Here is a 15596-nt window from a genome sequence, read left to right as displayed (position 1 = left end):
TCCCACACAGGCTAGACCGTACTCTAGGCTGATGAAGGAAAGAATATCCCATTGGACACATTTCTTCCCAACAGAATGCCCATTTAACTAATATACAGCCTAGGACTATCTTTGTGGCTGGATCTCAACTGTGGCATTCACTTCCAGGCACATTGAGAACTGAAGCTTGCATTTATTTAGTCCTTTAGGAAACCTTTGGGCAGTAGGCAAGCCCATTAATGTCTCAAGTTAAGGAGGTGGAAATGGCTCATGATTGTCTTCTGATTTGAGTCAGGCAGTGTAAAAATGTGTAAACACTGTGGCAAGTGTCTATGTTTGTTATGTGTAAAACATGCATTTTATGAATGTACTTATGCACCCTGCCTAGCACTTTAGAGAGTTATTGGTTATAAATATTTTAAATAAATGTGGCCTAGGATTAATCACAGGCTCTGCAAACAGTAAACAGTCACAGGGCTGAAAAGCAATAGCCGCTTCTGCGCTGTTAGCACAGCCATGAAACACATTAGCTGCAATACAGAGTGGGTTTTGGAACAACTCCCAATTTCAGCGGATGATGTGATGAATGTTTATGAAATTTAGCTTGCAGAATGTGCACTCTTCAGCTGTTTTCTTAACCTATAAATGGAAGTAAAATATGGAGGTTTGTAGTTCTAAGCTTTATTTTTCTGTTCTTACAGTGATTTGCTATCTTCAAAATACCTCGAAAGGCATATTCAGCATGGAGGAAAGACTGTAGAAATCAAAGTAAGAATCCGTATTTTTTCAATTCTTGAATCTTTTCTTTCACTGTATTGACTGAGGCACTCTTCTGCTTTCTGTCATATAAGTGGTAATTTTAAGTTTGGCTGCACAAATGCAAAGCCTGTGCTTACTTTTTATCTGCTGATTTTGCATCAGTTGCATATACTTTTACTTTGAAAATTACCTAATAGAAAATCCCCACACTAATGTGCATTTCATTTCTGCAGGTATTTTTACAGCAAAAACGACATACGTACTTTAGAAGATTCCAAATTATGGGCATAGTTCCAAACCCCACCCCAATTCCACCCTCAGGAATACCTCCTCCTACTATGGGTAAAACTTCATGTGTAGTACACCTGCATGTATACTGCTACCTGCATATAGGGTAGACCATCTAGAAATGGGGATAGGTGGTCTATAAATTATTTAAAAATATACATACAAGCCTTTTCTGTACGTAAAGCACTGTCATACCCATGGAAATGGCTTTTAAAATGACTCTCATAGTGAATCCATCATTGTATTTTGGATAATGTTTTCGGCCTAGTTTACTGGGTTGGTAACTTTCAAATGGGAGCAGGGCCATGTCTGTGGGAGCCTCGGCACGCACCCACAGATACGCCAGTTTTATAATGTACGTGCACATACACTCGTACATCAGCTGAGCGCACTGTTTAACTTGCAATTGGACACAGGTTGTGTAGGCGCGTCCATAGCCCCTTATGCTATAAGGGGATTAGCATGCATCCAACACACCGGGAACCTGATAGCACTCATCACGTGCAAATGCATGTCAATGAGGCTATTAGTTATTCACTCCACATATGGTAAAAAGATGTGCGTCCAATACGCACATTTTTGCACTCAGAAATTAACTCCTGCCTGGAGCAGGCGTTAATTTCTGAGCACCCCAAAAAGTTGTACAGAAAAGCAGAAAATACTGCTTTGCTGTACATCCTCCGACTATAATATCATGGCGATATTAAATCGGGGGAATGAAAGATTGCAAAAATATTTTTTTAAAAGTGCCGGCAGTCAAGATCAGGAAAGGGACGCTCATTTAACCAGCGTCCATTTTCCGAATGTATGGCTGTGCGCTGATTAGGAAAACAGGTGCTGATAAATTCAGCATGCATTTTCTTAACCGGCAGACAGCTGCAGACAGCCGACCACTCCCGCGCACACAATTGACCCCAGCGCCTCCTTGACAGCGCGACTCCTAATTATTGCATGGTGCCTCCAGGAGAGGTGCCTGGAGGCGTGTTAGGAAAGCGGGTGCTGAACACTCAGCACCCGCTTTCAGCGCATTTCTTTTTTGCATCGGCCCCAAAGTCAGGTTGCAGCCGCGCAAGTGGGGGGAATTTTATAACAGGTGTGTGTCTACGCCATGACCAGTTCGTCCACTCTAGAGATAAGTCCTCAAAAACCCTCCTGGTTCTTTAGCCTGCATTCTCTCTAGTTACCCCAGTCCCCTCAAACCTCTTACAAATGCCTTTTTTTTTTAAACTTACACTTCCTTCATAGCAGAAGCAAACTTACATGGCACTGGGTATGTGCCCTGAAATGCCTACACCCTGCCCCTTTTTCTTTCCAACGGCCTGATTCATCAATGTATTTTCCCATAGACACAGAGAGGGAGAAAAGCCTTAGTGAATCAGGCAGCAAATGAGATATTCGCTTTTTGGGAGATGTATGACATGTAGGTGGCTTTTAAAATCGGGTGGACTTGCGTATGTCCTACTTCTGCACAAATCTTTCGATTTTGGTGCTCCCGGATTTTAACATTCACCTCTATGGCTTTTCTCCCATTCTGTGTCTATGGGAAAAAAAGCTAGGTATATCTGTTCCTTGTTGTGGTAAAATATTTGCTGTTTTGAAAATTAACTCTGCAACCAACTACATAACAAGGTAACTACTCGTTATGAGGATGTTTGTGCGGGTGCCGACCCTGAAGCAGTCTTGTGTTTTGACTGCCCCCCTCAGGTCGGCTTCCGTATTTTATTCTTTATTTATTTGTTCAAATCAATTTTTTCAATTTTTACTTTATACTAAAATGTCCATTGCTTAATTCTCTCATCAGTTTACCCGTATAGCAGACCGACCCTTTACCTTCAATATCTTGGAAGCTTATGTTCAATTGCTACATAAGTTTTTACAGCTAGATACCAGTTGGGTTCAGGTTCGGTTCGCCTGCCCGACACGGTCCATGTTTCGGCGGTTGCCTGCTTCAGGGGCTGCGGGAACTGGAATGGAACCGAGACTGCCTATGGACCTAAAAATACCACTCTTATTATATCTTAATTAAAGAACTCGTGCATTATAATTTAAAAATGCTGGTACCCCATTCTTTGAGCTATAAAAGATACTTACTATTTTTCGTTGTGATCTCATTCCTGTGAGCGGCGCCTTCACTTACAAATCCGGCGTCTCTCTCTACACAGCTGTTTAATAAACCCATTGACGTCAAATCGTGGGCCAATCATCTCAAGAAAAGCATTTTAAAACATTGGCATCTTTTACAAATGCATTCCACCTTCCAGGAGAAGCCCATGTTTGCTTTGACACGAGCTAGAAACCTCAAAGATATAGTGGTCCATTCAAATCTACGGATGCAGGAAGAAGGAAGCACAACGGACCAAGTGGGACACGGTACATGCACAAAATGTAACGTATGTTGTCATATGCACCAAGGCAGTCTATTAAGTATCCCTGGACGGAGGGTGTTCCGGTTTAAGGAATACTTCACATGTGATTCCATGAACGTTGTTTATGCATTATGGTGTCCATGTAACCTAGTGTATATTGGAAAAACCACAAGAAAAATTAAGACCAGGGTCCAGGAACATTTAAGTAGGCTACGGCACCAGACTGAAGGGGCTCCGCTAGTAGATCACTGGCGGGAAATTGGGCATTCCATACAGGAATTCAAAGTGGCAGTCATCTTTCAAATTAAAAGGCATCCGAGGGGAGGGGACCTTAATTTGAAATTGGAACAGATGGAACAGCGGTTTATTCATACATGGGGCACAGTTGCCCCCCAGGGATTAAATAAAGAAATAAATTGGTCTATCTTATGGTGATGTAAATAATGGTTGTCAACGGCTATTGGTTAAGACAAAAGTCCATATCAACATCAGAGATCCCAGTGTATCACATAACAGAGCGGAATGGGGGCTTAATCTCCTTTTTGAGACTAGTGTGACTCACCTATAAAAGGCTGGGGACTGTCATAGTATAAGAAACACATTTTTAGATACATTGTATACACCTCTGATCGGATCTACACCCCCGGCCACAGGTAGAAAATCTTTCTCTACAAATTACATTGATATCAAGTTCGCAGGTGGACAAGGGAACGGTCAGCCGCTGATCGAGAAAGACACGATTGAGGAATAATAAAAGATATACAAAACACACACACAAAAAATAATGGAGTTCCGGCAAAGCGGGCTCCTTCTTTAAATCTTTGTATAACAGCAATATGACCATTATAATGCATACTTAGATGGCTTTGATGAATCGAAAAACTTGAAGTTTCTTGATAGGTGACGTCACATCCCCATGGCAGCAGAGCACTCTAGGGTGCTATCACTGAGGATCGTAGGGAGACATAGTGATTGGCCCACGATTTGACGTCAATGGGTTTATTAAACAGCTGTGTAGAGAGAGACGCCGGATTTGTAAGTGAAGGCGCCGCTCACAGGAATGAGATCACAACGAAAAATAGTAAGTATCTTTTATAGCTCAAAGAATGGGGTACCAGCATTTTTAAATAATAATGCACGAGTTCTTTAATTAAGATATAATAAGAGTGGTATTTTTAGGTCCATAGGCAGTCTCGGTTCCATTCCAGTTCCCGCAGCCCCTGAAGCAGGCAACTGCCGAAACATGGACCGGGTCGGGCAGGCGAACCGAACCTGAACCCAACTGGTATCTAGCTGTAAAAAAACTTATGTAGCAATTGAACATAAGCTTCCAAGATATTGAAGGTAAAGGGTCGGTCTGCTATACGGGTAAACTGATGAGAGAATTGAGCAATGGACATTTTAGTATAAAGTAAAAATTGAAAAAATTGATTTGAACAAATAAATAAAGAATAAAATACGGAAGCCGACCTGAGGGGGGCAGTCAAAACACAAGACTACTTCAGGGTCGGCACCCGCACAAACATCCTCATAACGAGTAGTTACCTTGTTATGTAGTTGGTTGCAGAGTTATTGCACAAGGCAACGAGGTTGGTTGATATATAGTTTTGAAAATTAAAGCAAAATATTTCATTCTGATGACATTTTCTGTATTGCAGAAAATACATGGCAAGAACTGTTACAAAATTGTATTTCTGCCTTTCTTGCACAAAGATCTTCCTTGTGAAATATGGGGTTGCAGAGTAATCTTAGGTCCATTAAATTGAGACGCTCCCTTCGTAAAGGGGATGGCCATGTACAGTTTTTTCATTTAAATTTTTATTAGTAGGGTACAGAATTTTATTCACGGGGGGACTTGCAGGTTCTGAGTACCGGCACCTCTTTTTCCACCTGCTTGATCTGCCCTGTGGTCCTTCAAATAAAATATGCATCCTGCACGTGAGTACTGGCACCTTTTTTTTGCCTGTTTAACAAATGATACATCTAACAGTTTTCTCTACAATTCAAACTCAGTAGCATATCAATGTCCTTGGATAGTTTTTTTTTAATGTTTTCTCTTTAAAGTACATGCAAAGTGTAGAGTATCTGGTTATCAAGTTTGATGGGTAGCTCTCATGGCTCAGCTCTTAAAATACTACTCAAGTATTAATCCCATAAAAAGGTATCACCTTATTTATTTTATTTGTTAGCTTTTATCTCTGGACTTACAACTCATATAAAATAATTCTGTAGAACCACAGTTGCTAACAGAATAGTTTTAATGTTCATGCTTTAGGTCATATTTTCTTTTTTTAGAAAAATAGGTTATAAGTATAAAATTAAATAAAAAAAAACTACATATTAAACTACTTGCTGGCTAGTAAGGTTAGGGCCTGATTCACTAACCATTTTTCCAATAGACACATAATGGGAGAAAAACCTTGGGGTGAATTTTAAAAGCCTACCTCATGCTAAAGCCAGGAGATACGTGCAGAAATCAGGCTTGCATGCGCCATGTGGATTTTAAAAGTCACAAGTTCAGAAAAAGGGGCGTGGTCTGGGCGGGGCATAGACGTGTCAGAGGAAACCAAGAGATGTGCACATAAATAATTATGTGCACAGGCACGCGCTGGGCTACCCTGCTGGGGCATCCTGCTGGGGCATCCTGCTGCATGGATGGCGTGTAAGTACAAAAAAAAATAAATCTAGACTAGTTAGTAGGGCTTTAGAGTTGGGGCTAACAGGGGGAAAGAGAGGCTAATAAATTAGTGGGGTTTGGAAGTGCTATCCCTAAACTGGGTGAACTGGGAACGAACTGGGAAAGCAAGGTATGGAGTCCCTTATAAAATTCCCTCACTTAGGCAGTAAACGTGACATTTGCATGCACATGCAGGTGTCCATTTAAAAATGTGCACCATGTTCAGCCTTTTTGATAATGTGTGTATATATGCGAATATATTATACAATGGCTCTGTCTCTAGACACGAGCCAGGAAACACACGTACATGTGCGCATGCGCAGCTGTTTCAAAGTTACTGTCTGTGTGAATTAGGCCTTTAGCTGGATAAACCTTTAAGACTGCCAAAGAACTGTCTTAGAGTTAGCTAGATAAACTTATCCGGCCAGTTTGCCCAGTCTATCTCTAGGTCATCCAGACCCCTCTGGTTCTTCAGCCTGCACTCCCCCTAGTTTACCCAGACCCCTCAACCAGTCAGTTTTTGGCTACAAAGAGTTTTATTCTAACTTACACCTGATTAACAGGCCGATACAGTACGGAGCACACTGTTAACCTGCAATTGGACGTGCATGTTCCCTTACCCCTTATTCAGTAAGGGGCAGAAAACGTGCGTCCAACCCGCCGAACCTAATAGCGCCCTCAACATGCAAATGCATGTTGATGGCCCTGTTAGGTATTCTCGCGCAATTCAGTAAGTAAAATGTGCAGCCAAGCCGCACATTTTACTTTTAGAAATTAGCGCCTACCCAAAGGTAGGCGCTAATTTCTTCTGGCAATGCTTTTCTGTGCACCCTCCGACTTAATATCATGGCAATATTAAGTCCGAGATCCCGAAGAGTAAAAAAAGTTAAAAAAAAAAAAAAAAGAAGAAAAAATTTTGAAGTCTGCCGGCTGCTGTCGGGTCGAAAACCGGATGCTCAATTTTGCTGGCTTCCGGTTTCCGAGCCCGTGGCTGTCAGCAGGCTCGAGAATCGACGCCGGCAAAATTGAGCGTCGGCTGTCAAACCCGCTGACAGCCGCCGCTCCGGGCCAAAAGGAGACGCTAGGGACGCACTAGTGGTTACTTATGTAGTCATGATGAAATTTTACAGGTGTTATGATGAGTCACATTTTCTGCACAATTTATATAATTAATATTGATATATTTTGAATCTTCTTTCACTGAAAATTATACCTGATTAAGAGCAGAAGTAAATATGCGCACTTAACTGCCCTTCGTGCACTGCGTTTGCAGGTTATAACATTGGGATTTATGTGCGTAAATGTTGGCCCACCCCAGAACGCCCCTGATCCGCCTCAAATGTTATTCATGCATTGGTACTTACGTCATATGTGCGAGATTTATAAATAGCAGTAATGCAAATAAGTGCTACCTGCGGGTGCATCTGCTATTTTATGCGCACACAGAATTTAGATGGTGAGCTCTGTGGGGACAGGGAAACACCTACAGTACCTGAATTTAATCTGCTTTGAAGTGGCTGTAAGGTGGAATATAGATCAAATTAAATAAAGTCATAAAAGAGTATTTGTTGTTGTCTGGACACAGTAGTCACAGTCATTGTAGTTAAGGAAAGTTTTAGTTAAATAGACAAGCATGGGGTTTTTTTTTTCCTGAAAGCAAGGTAGGAAGTCCCAAGATAGAGAGATACTGGTATCTTATTCCAAATCATTAATTCCCATAGCTCCAGCTCCTTCTTCTCCAGGCTGTCCCTCCTAGAGCAAAGTACTGACATTGCAGGTCCCAAAACAGAACTGACAGCAGTCAAAGAGCAGGTGATGTCAGAATTATTCACCTTTTCTACAAGATGCAGGAAATCTAGGATGCACAATCAAATATTCTATACTCAGAATGCGTACCTACTGGGGTTTATCAATTTCTGTTATGTTGTCAGAATACTCAGTAAAGTAAAATTGTTTCTCAAGGATTTCACAGAGCAGGCAATTTAGAGCTTGAAGCTGACACACACACAAAAAAAGTAAATGTAAAAACAGTGCAATCCTAGAATGACTGGGAAGGACAGGCTAAGGATTGAGGTTGCCTATTCAGTCTCCAAAAGACTCCTACCTTTATGCATTTTTTTTTCTTGCTGATTTATATGGGGTTTTTTTTTTCTAGATTAGTTGGGAATAGAAAAACAGTTTTGTTTAGATCTGATATACCCTTCTGGGTGGGTAAGGGAGGCACAAGCAGATAGAAAGGGGGAGTAGTCTGTATACTCTAGAGGAGAAGAGAGGCAGGGTGGAGAGTATGAAACAGACTTTTCAATCCCTGAACGGTATTAAAAATGTCCAAGAAAAAAAACATTTCCAGTGGAAAAGAAGCTGTAGAATTAGCAGTCATAATATGATATTCTAGGGGGGTGGACTCAGGAACAATGTCAGGAAATATTTTTTAACATAAAGGGTTGGGATGCCTGGAATGCACTCTTAAGGGAGGTGGTGAAGACAAAAATGGTGACAATTTAAAAAGGCATGGGAGAAACACAGAAAATCCCTAATTAGCAAGAAGATGGAAATGAAGTGCTGAGGTAACTGTAGTCCCTTTTCTGAATGGAGGTAATGTATCAGCTTAATAAACTAGAGCAGCGGTTCTCAAACTGGTCTCCCGCTACTCTTCCCTCCCTCTCCTCTACCTCAGCGAGATGCACACAGTTCTTCGATGAACACTGTTGCCATTCCTGCCCCGTCTATCAACATATTCAAGCCTGGAAGCAGTGTTCATAGAAGCCAGCAACAGCAACATGGCCTTTTCTTCTTCCTGTCCTTGCAGCCTGGAAGAGGAAGTGATGTTCAGCAGGCTCACGAGAAGAAGAAAGGGCCATGCTGCCGCTGCTGCTGCAGAGATCGTGTCCCTAGGCTCCCTCCCCCTCCCATGATCACGGGAGCACTTCCGTCTCCTTCCTGAGGAAGTCTTTCACCGCCACAGACCCGGGCAGCTAATTGCTGGATTTCCCTAAACAGCCACGTGGCAGGAAATCCCCGTGGTCTCATTCTCAGCTGACTGCACTGCGATGATTGCAGCGCAGGAAAACAACTGGGTGCTGCTTTCTTACTGCAGTGGGGCCAGGGGGAGTCAGTCCTGCTGCAGTTCCCAGCCTGTCACGATCCAGGATGCCTTGTGCTATAGCTGCCATGTGTGCTGGGGAGTGGAGGTGAATAAGTGAAACAGAGAGAATGAGCCAGCATGAGTGTAAGTATGTGAGAGAGTGTGTGTGATTGAGAGTGTGTATGCAAAAACATTAACCAGATTACGGCTCTTTAGTTTGGAGAAGAGATGACTGAGAGATTTATAAAATCTCTACTTGGGTGGAATGGGTAAATAGGGATCAGTTATTTACCCTTTCAAACATCACTAGGATTGTGGGAACCTCCAGGAAACTAGCAACTGGGCGTTAGAAGCATTGGATCAATCTGCTGTTTGAGATGCTGCCAGACACTTGTGACCTGGATTGGCCACTGTTGGAAACAGGATACTGGACTTCATGGACCCTTGGTCTGACCCAGTATGGCAATTCTTAAGCTCTTATGGTCATAGGAAATATTTTTTGCACTCAGCGCAAAATCAATTCATGGAATTTTTGTCACAGGATGTGGTCAAGGCAGCTAATATAGTGGGGTTCAAAAGAGGGCTGACATGTTCCTGGAGGAAAGGTCCATAAACAGTTATTTGCCAGGTACACTTGGGAAAGCCATGCCTGGAAATGAGATACAAGAAATAGATCAACTACTTGGGACTGGTCACTGTCAAAGACAGGATACTAGGTTCGATGGACTTTGTTCTGATCTAGCATGCCACTTCTTCTGTTCTTATGAAGAAGGGATCTGTGCAGTCTCGAAAACTCAGGTTGTTGTCCATAAATTGCCTCAGAAATGAGCAGGGTAATGCCAGGAGAGTCAAATCCAGGTCACTGATGGTAGAGGGACCTTCACGTAGGCTAACCACTTTCTCTTTGGGTTGAGTCCTCAGTGCTGGGTGCTGGTGGCTAGCGAGGCATAGGAAACAGGGGAAGACCCCAACACAGATAAGAAACAAGAGGCCAGGAGCAGAAAAAGGAACAGGTATGAACCAGGGATCCAGGAACCCAAGAAGAAGCACGAACAGGAGTGTAGAATGTGGAAGCTAACAATGAAGAAGACTTCCAGTAGCAGGAATGGAAGCAGAGAACAGGAACTGAAGGTGGGACTGAGCTCTGTCAACTGACTGATGAATCTGCCTCAGTATAAATACAAGTCCAATGAGAAAACAAGATGGCTGCCAGGGGAAATCGAGGGGCGCTGAGATGGAGGACTGTGCAAGTACTCCAAAATAGCTCACAGTACCACCTGTGAATCCAGCAATGGATCTTTACAAGTAGAACTTTTTCTTTGTTGGCCCTTTATATGTATCATAACCTACTAAGACTCCAATTTTCTCTAGGATCAATATGGCTACTAGAACTGCATGTTTTGAAAAACACTGTTACAAGAACACCATGAGCTGACCTGCACAATTTAGAAATAGCATAAACATTTTCAAAGCAGGAAAGCAAAGCAAAAACTTACAGAAAATAAATTGTGCAAGGTAAAAAATGAACAAATAGTTCTGTGGCTATCTTTGGGCCTGACTGCTTTTCATATGGCCCTAAGTCGTTATTATGCTGTGTGCATCCAGTCAAGTCTCGAGCACAGAGGGCCACCAGCATGCCTTTATTTTGGTTCACATGCAGGCGGTTTGCTCTAAGAAGGCACCAAATGTAACCATACTTCATGCAAGGCAGGGCTTGACTGCCGTGGCCCTGCTCTTCCTTTCTGTTTTTACTACCCTTTGTCTTAGTCTTTTTTTGTCTCCAGTGAGCTTGCTCAATAGCCACAGAATACTGAATAATAGATGTATGCGGGAACAAAAGCACTTCTTACACCAAGTGGAACATTTTTTCATATACTTTAATTACTTGCAAATGTCTTTATACCATATTTGGGTCTAGTTAACTAACATATGTAAAAAGGGGCATCAGGAAATAATTCCTTCAATGAGCAGGATCTAAAAGGTTAAATATTCTAGTGCATTGTACAACTCATGTAAACTCCTACACCAGACTGCATGGCTTTCTTTGATTTTCACGGTTGTCCAACAATCGACTTAACATCTATATTTTTATAACCCTTTTCGTATTTCAGAGCTACAAGTTTCCATGCAACATGAAACCGGCTAGCGAGTGCCCTTTCTATCACTTAATCATTAGCATGCTAAGCGTGAGCTGCCAGGATTTACAATACAGAGGGTCATTCATTTTGCCCATGCTTTTCTGACAAGCAGAACTCTTGGATAAACGGGAGATGATTGGTAGTCAGTTTGCAAATCCATGTTTCCTTGCATTGTTTTGAACTGTTTTTAAGACTGGCAGAATTTCACTGTGCTTTTGCCCTGGAACTAAACTATACGGGACCCTTTCCCAAAAGCAATACATGTGTTTATGAATACAGTAAAATATTAGTGGACAATAGATGAAGACCAATTTGCCCATCCAGTCTGCCTAATTATTCTGGGCTACGCAACTAAGGATATATGCTAGCTGTAGAAGCTTGAGCGCTTGCAGGACATCGCTTCTTGTGCAAGTCCATTTTAGTTTCCATTACTGGTTTGGTACTGTGTTCAGTAGAGGATCGTACAAGTCCTCATGACCTGCAGTGTTACTAGCTTTTACTTCCTTTCAGGTGCAGGCTAGAAAATGTATCCTGAACAACTGCAGACAGTTTAAACGTTTTATTTTTGCTGGAGACTTTAGACTCTTAAACTGTCTTTCACTCAAAAGTATCAAGGGGCAGCTAATGAGAAATTAAAATGAGATTTAGAGAATTTGTGTACTTTGAAAAAATATATTGCAATGCTGCAATAGCGAGCTTAATTATCAGCTTTATAAATATACTGACTGAAAGAACATATTCCACTTACTTCAAAACCCTCAGCTCTAGCAAGCTCTGTTTCTCTTCCAGAATTGATATTGTTTCCATTTTAGTGCTTATGAATAGAGTCAGATAGAAAACTTGAGAATTGTAGCCATTAGAAAAGCTAGAGTTGACGAGCAGCAATGCACCCTGCACTCACTTTTAGGCCGATGCAAAAAGGTGCCCTTGGCACAGCACACAGTTTAGCTCTAAGCTAGGTACACATTTTTTGTGCACATACTTTACTGCTAATGCAGCAAGGAGTTTCGTGCATAATAAATCTGCGCACAGCAATGTGCATTTAAGTTAGTGCCCTTGCACGAAAATTCCATGCTAATGATGTCATTAGCATTCCCATCCAATGCATGGAGATGCACTGGCTTAACTTGTTTTATTCTTAGTGCTGGAAACTTAATTCTTAGTCTGAAGTAGAGTTAAGATTTCAGGGCTAATGTTAGTCTACAGGTAGAAGCTGGAGTTATTTGCTGGCACTTGTAATCTGTATTTTATACACTTCAAACATGTTCTGTGCACAAAAAGCATTTTTCCATGCATAAAATATGATTTATGTATACAAAAATACTTTAATACTGAAAACATTGTTTATGTGCATAACTTATAATTTATGCACAGAAAACATGGTTTTCATGCACAAATGTTTTCTGCATATAAAATATGATTTATGCACATCAATCATGTTTTGCTGTGTGCCAAGTCTTTCCTTTAAGCACATTTTCTGATTTGTGCACATTTTTAAACATTTGATACATTAGCATACCATTATCTTACTGCATTGGGAATTAAAAAAAAAAAAGTAGACTGTGCATTAAAAACTGTGTGCTGAATTTCAGTGGACAGTTTTAATGCTCAGATAATTACATCAGCCACATTGTCCTTCCAATATGCTGTTCTTAAAGAGATCACCCATAAGGCCGAGAGCAGGGTTTAGCCTCCCATGTTCATTGTACTGTCCTCACAAGCATGTCCTTTCTTCCTTGTGCCACTAGACAGCTAGATATCCTTTGATCCAACTTAGATACTCAGATAGACTCAGGTCTTAACTTCCATAACATTCATAAGAACAATGAATGAACATAGCACTACCTGCGATGAAATGGAGTCAAGATTAACTGCACAAATTCCCAGGAATTAACACAGCTGTAATGAGCTTTCTCTAAATACTTTACTTGAATTTAACAGGTAAGAAGCAATGTTTTTCCTAAGGGATTTGTGAAAGAGACAAACAAAAGGTACTTCTGGCTTAGCTGAGAGCCCTTTTTCAAATTGAAGAAGTCCCTCCAAAGGAGCAAACTATTCCAGGATGCCTTGGATCAAAAGGATCAATTGGGAAGGGAGAAACACTGCTAAATGAGGAAATGCAAAACAGGCAATCTCCACTCAGCAAGTTCAGAACAATCAAATAGCAGCTTTAATGACCTATTAAAGCAAAGGTTATATGCCAGCAGAGAAGTTAAGTAAAATAATACAACCATCAGAAATAGGGTGCAACAAGGAAAACCTAAAAGAGAGACTGAATACAGAACATTCGTAGTGTGTAGTCCCTGGCCTTTCTAATGAAACCACTACGGGCCGATACAGTAAAAATCACAGTAAATTAATTTATTTAAATTAGTGTCTGCGGTAAAAAGAGGCGCTAGGGACACTAGCGCGTCCCTAGCGCATCTTTTTGGACAGGAGCGGCGGCTGTCAGCGGGTTTGACAGCCGACGCTCAATTTTGCCAGCGTCGGTTCTGGAGCCCGCTGACAGCCACGGGTTCAGAAACCGGACGCCGGCAAAACTGAGCGTCCGGTTTTCAACCCGCGAGCCGCGGACCCATTTTAAATTTTTATTTTTTTTTATTTTTTACTTTTTTAAACTTTTGGGGCCTCCGACTTAATATCGCCGGCAGAAATTAACGCCTACCTTTGGATAGGCGCTCATTTCTTAAAGTAAAATGTGTGGCTTGGCTGCACATTTTACTTACTGTATCACTCGGGAATGAATAATAGGGCCATCAACATGCATTTGCATGTTGTGGGCGCTATTAGTCTCGGGGGGGTTGGACCCGTGTTTTCGACGTGCTATTAGCCCTTACTGAATAAGGGGTAAAGCTAGCGCGTCGAAAACGCGCATCCAAATGCCAGTTAACAGTGCGCTCCGTCGGAGTGCACTGTACTGTATCAGCCTGAATCTAGGATGCTAATTGACATGTTAACAGTCAGTGCCCCCAGTTTCCTGCAGCACATTTTTCAAGACTCTATAGCAATTTTGCATATGTTTGCATTTATTTGCATATTAAAATGTACTTTTTTTCTGACTTTATAAAAATAAAATTATTTTCTGACATTTCCGAGTCCAGTTAATTTATTATTTTCTTTATTAGAGGAAAATAGATCTTAGTGATTGGTGCTGGGGAAGGTATCTGGGGAGGAGATGAGGGGATAAGGGGAGGGGAGGGGGAGAGGGAATCTCAGAGGAGGGAAATGAAGAAGAGATCTCAGGCAAAAGGGGTAAGGGATGGAAGAGGATAGAGACATAGAGAGAAGAGAGGATGAGGAATCATGGAGGAGAAGGAAAGGAGAGGAGAGGAGGGGAAGGAAGAAGGGAGATCTGAGATCAGGAGAGTAAGGAATGATCCACTCACTCCTCCTGACATTGATCCTCTCTCTCAACTCACACCTCACAACCTCTTCAATCCTCTCATTCACTGTTGTTCCACACACCCAGATCTCTCCATTCACACTGCACAGTCACTCTGATCACCTCACTCACGCTTCACAGCACCTCTGATCTCCTCATTCACACCCCACACCCTCTCTGATCCTCTCTCTCACTTTCTTTCCATATACATCCCGTGAATCACCTCATTTACACTGCACAGCCACATTGATCACCTCATTCATAACCCTCAGCGCCTTGATCCCATCACTCTCTTACCACTTTCCAGTTCCCTCAAACTCCACAGTACCTCTAATCCCCTCACTTCTTTTCCCCATCCCCTCCAGTCCCCTCACTCACTCCCCCGCCACATTCCCACCAGTCCCCCATAACCATGCTTGCATCCTGCACCTCTCACTCATTCTCCCTCTCTCTGCAACCCCTCAGATCCCTTAACTCATGCTTGACTCCCCTCAATCACTCTTCCTCTCCCCACACCCCAGTCCCTTCACTCACCCTCCCATCAGAACTACAGATCTGTATGCATTGTTCTCTTTTGCTGGGGGCCGGTGTTGCACTTTGAATTGCTCAGGACACTGTAGTGCTGCACGGTTCAAAGCACATACTTGGGACCCAGGAGCAAACAGGGAGGATGCGGCCTTCGGCGCTGTGGTGCTGCTGGCAAGCCAGGATCACTTCCATGTGAGATACAAGGCCTCTGCTGCTGCTGCTCCTGCTGATGCTCTGACCCCTGATCTCCTATGATGATTCTGTGAGTAGGCCCAGATTTTTCAGCCTTTCTCACCAATGTGGAATCGTAGGAGACTAGGGACTCTGCTTTATGATAGTTTTAGTGGTTTGTACATGTATCTTTTGAGACTTGGATTTTATATTAACTCATTTC

The 15596-nt window shown here is 42.2% G+C and overlaps 1 protein-coding gene across 4 annotated transcripts in view; it reads left to right on the top strand.

Annotated features, from left to right (window-relative positions):
* Positions 1-15596, top strand: part of ADAM22 (ADAM metallopeptidase domain 22) — a 730321-nt gene that overhangs the window by 214665 nt on the left and 500060 nt on the right. For all 4 annotated transcript variants that reach the window (XM_029588789.1, XM_029588790.1, XM_029588788.1 and 1 more), the window contains exon 4: positions 681-747. In XM_029588789.1, the coding sequence (XP_029444649.1) occupies positions 681-747 (67 nt within the window). The remainder of the gene's footprint in view (positions 1-680; positions 748-15596) is intronic.

Source organism: Rhinatrema bivittatum, chromosome 2, assembly GCF_901001135.1.
Source record: "Rhinatrema bivittatum chromosome 2, aRhiBiv1.1, whole genome shotgun sequence".
Classification (NCBI taxonomy): domain Eukaryota; kingdom Metazoa; phylum Chordata; class Amphibia; order Gymnophiona; family Rhinatrematidae; genus Rhinatrema; species Rhinatrema bivittatum.
The sequence above is the reverse complement of the archived record's forward strand: the minus strand, read 5'-3'. Positions and strand labels throughout refer to the sequence as shown.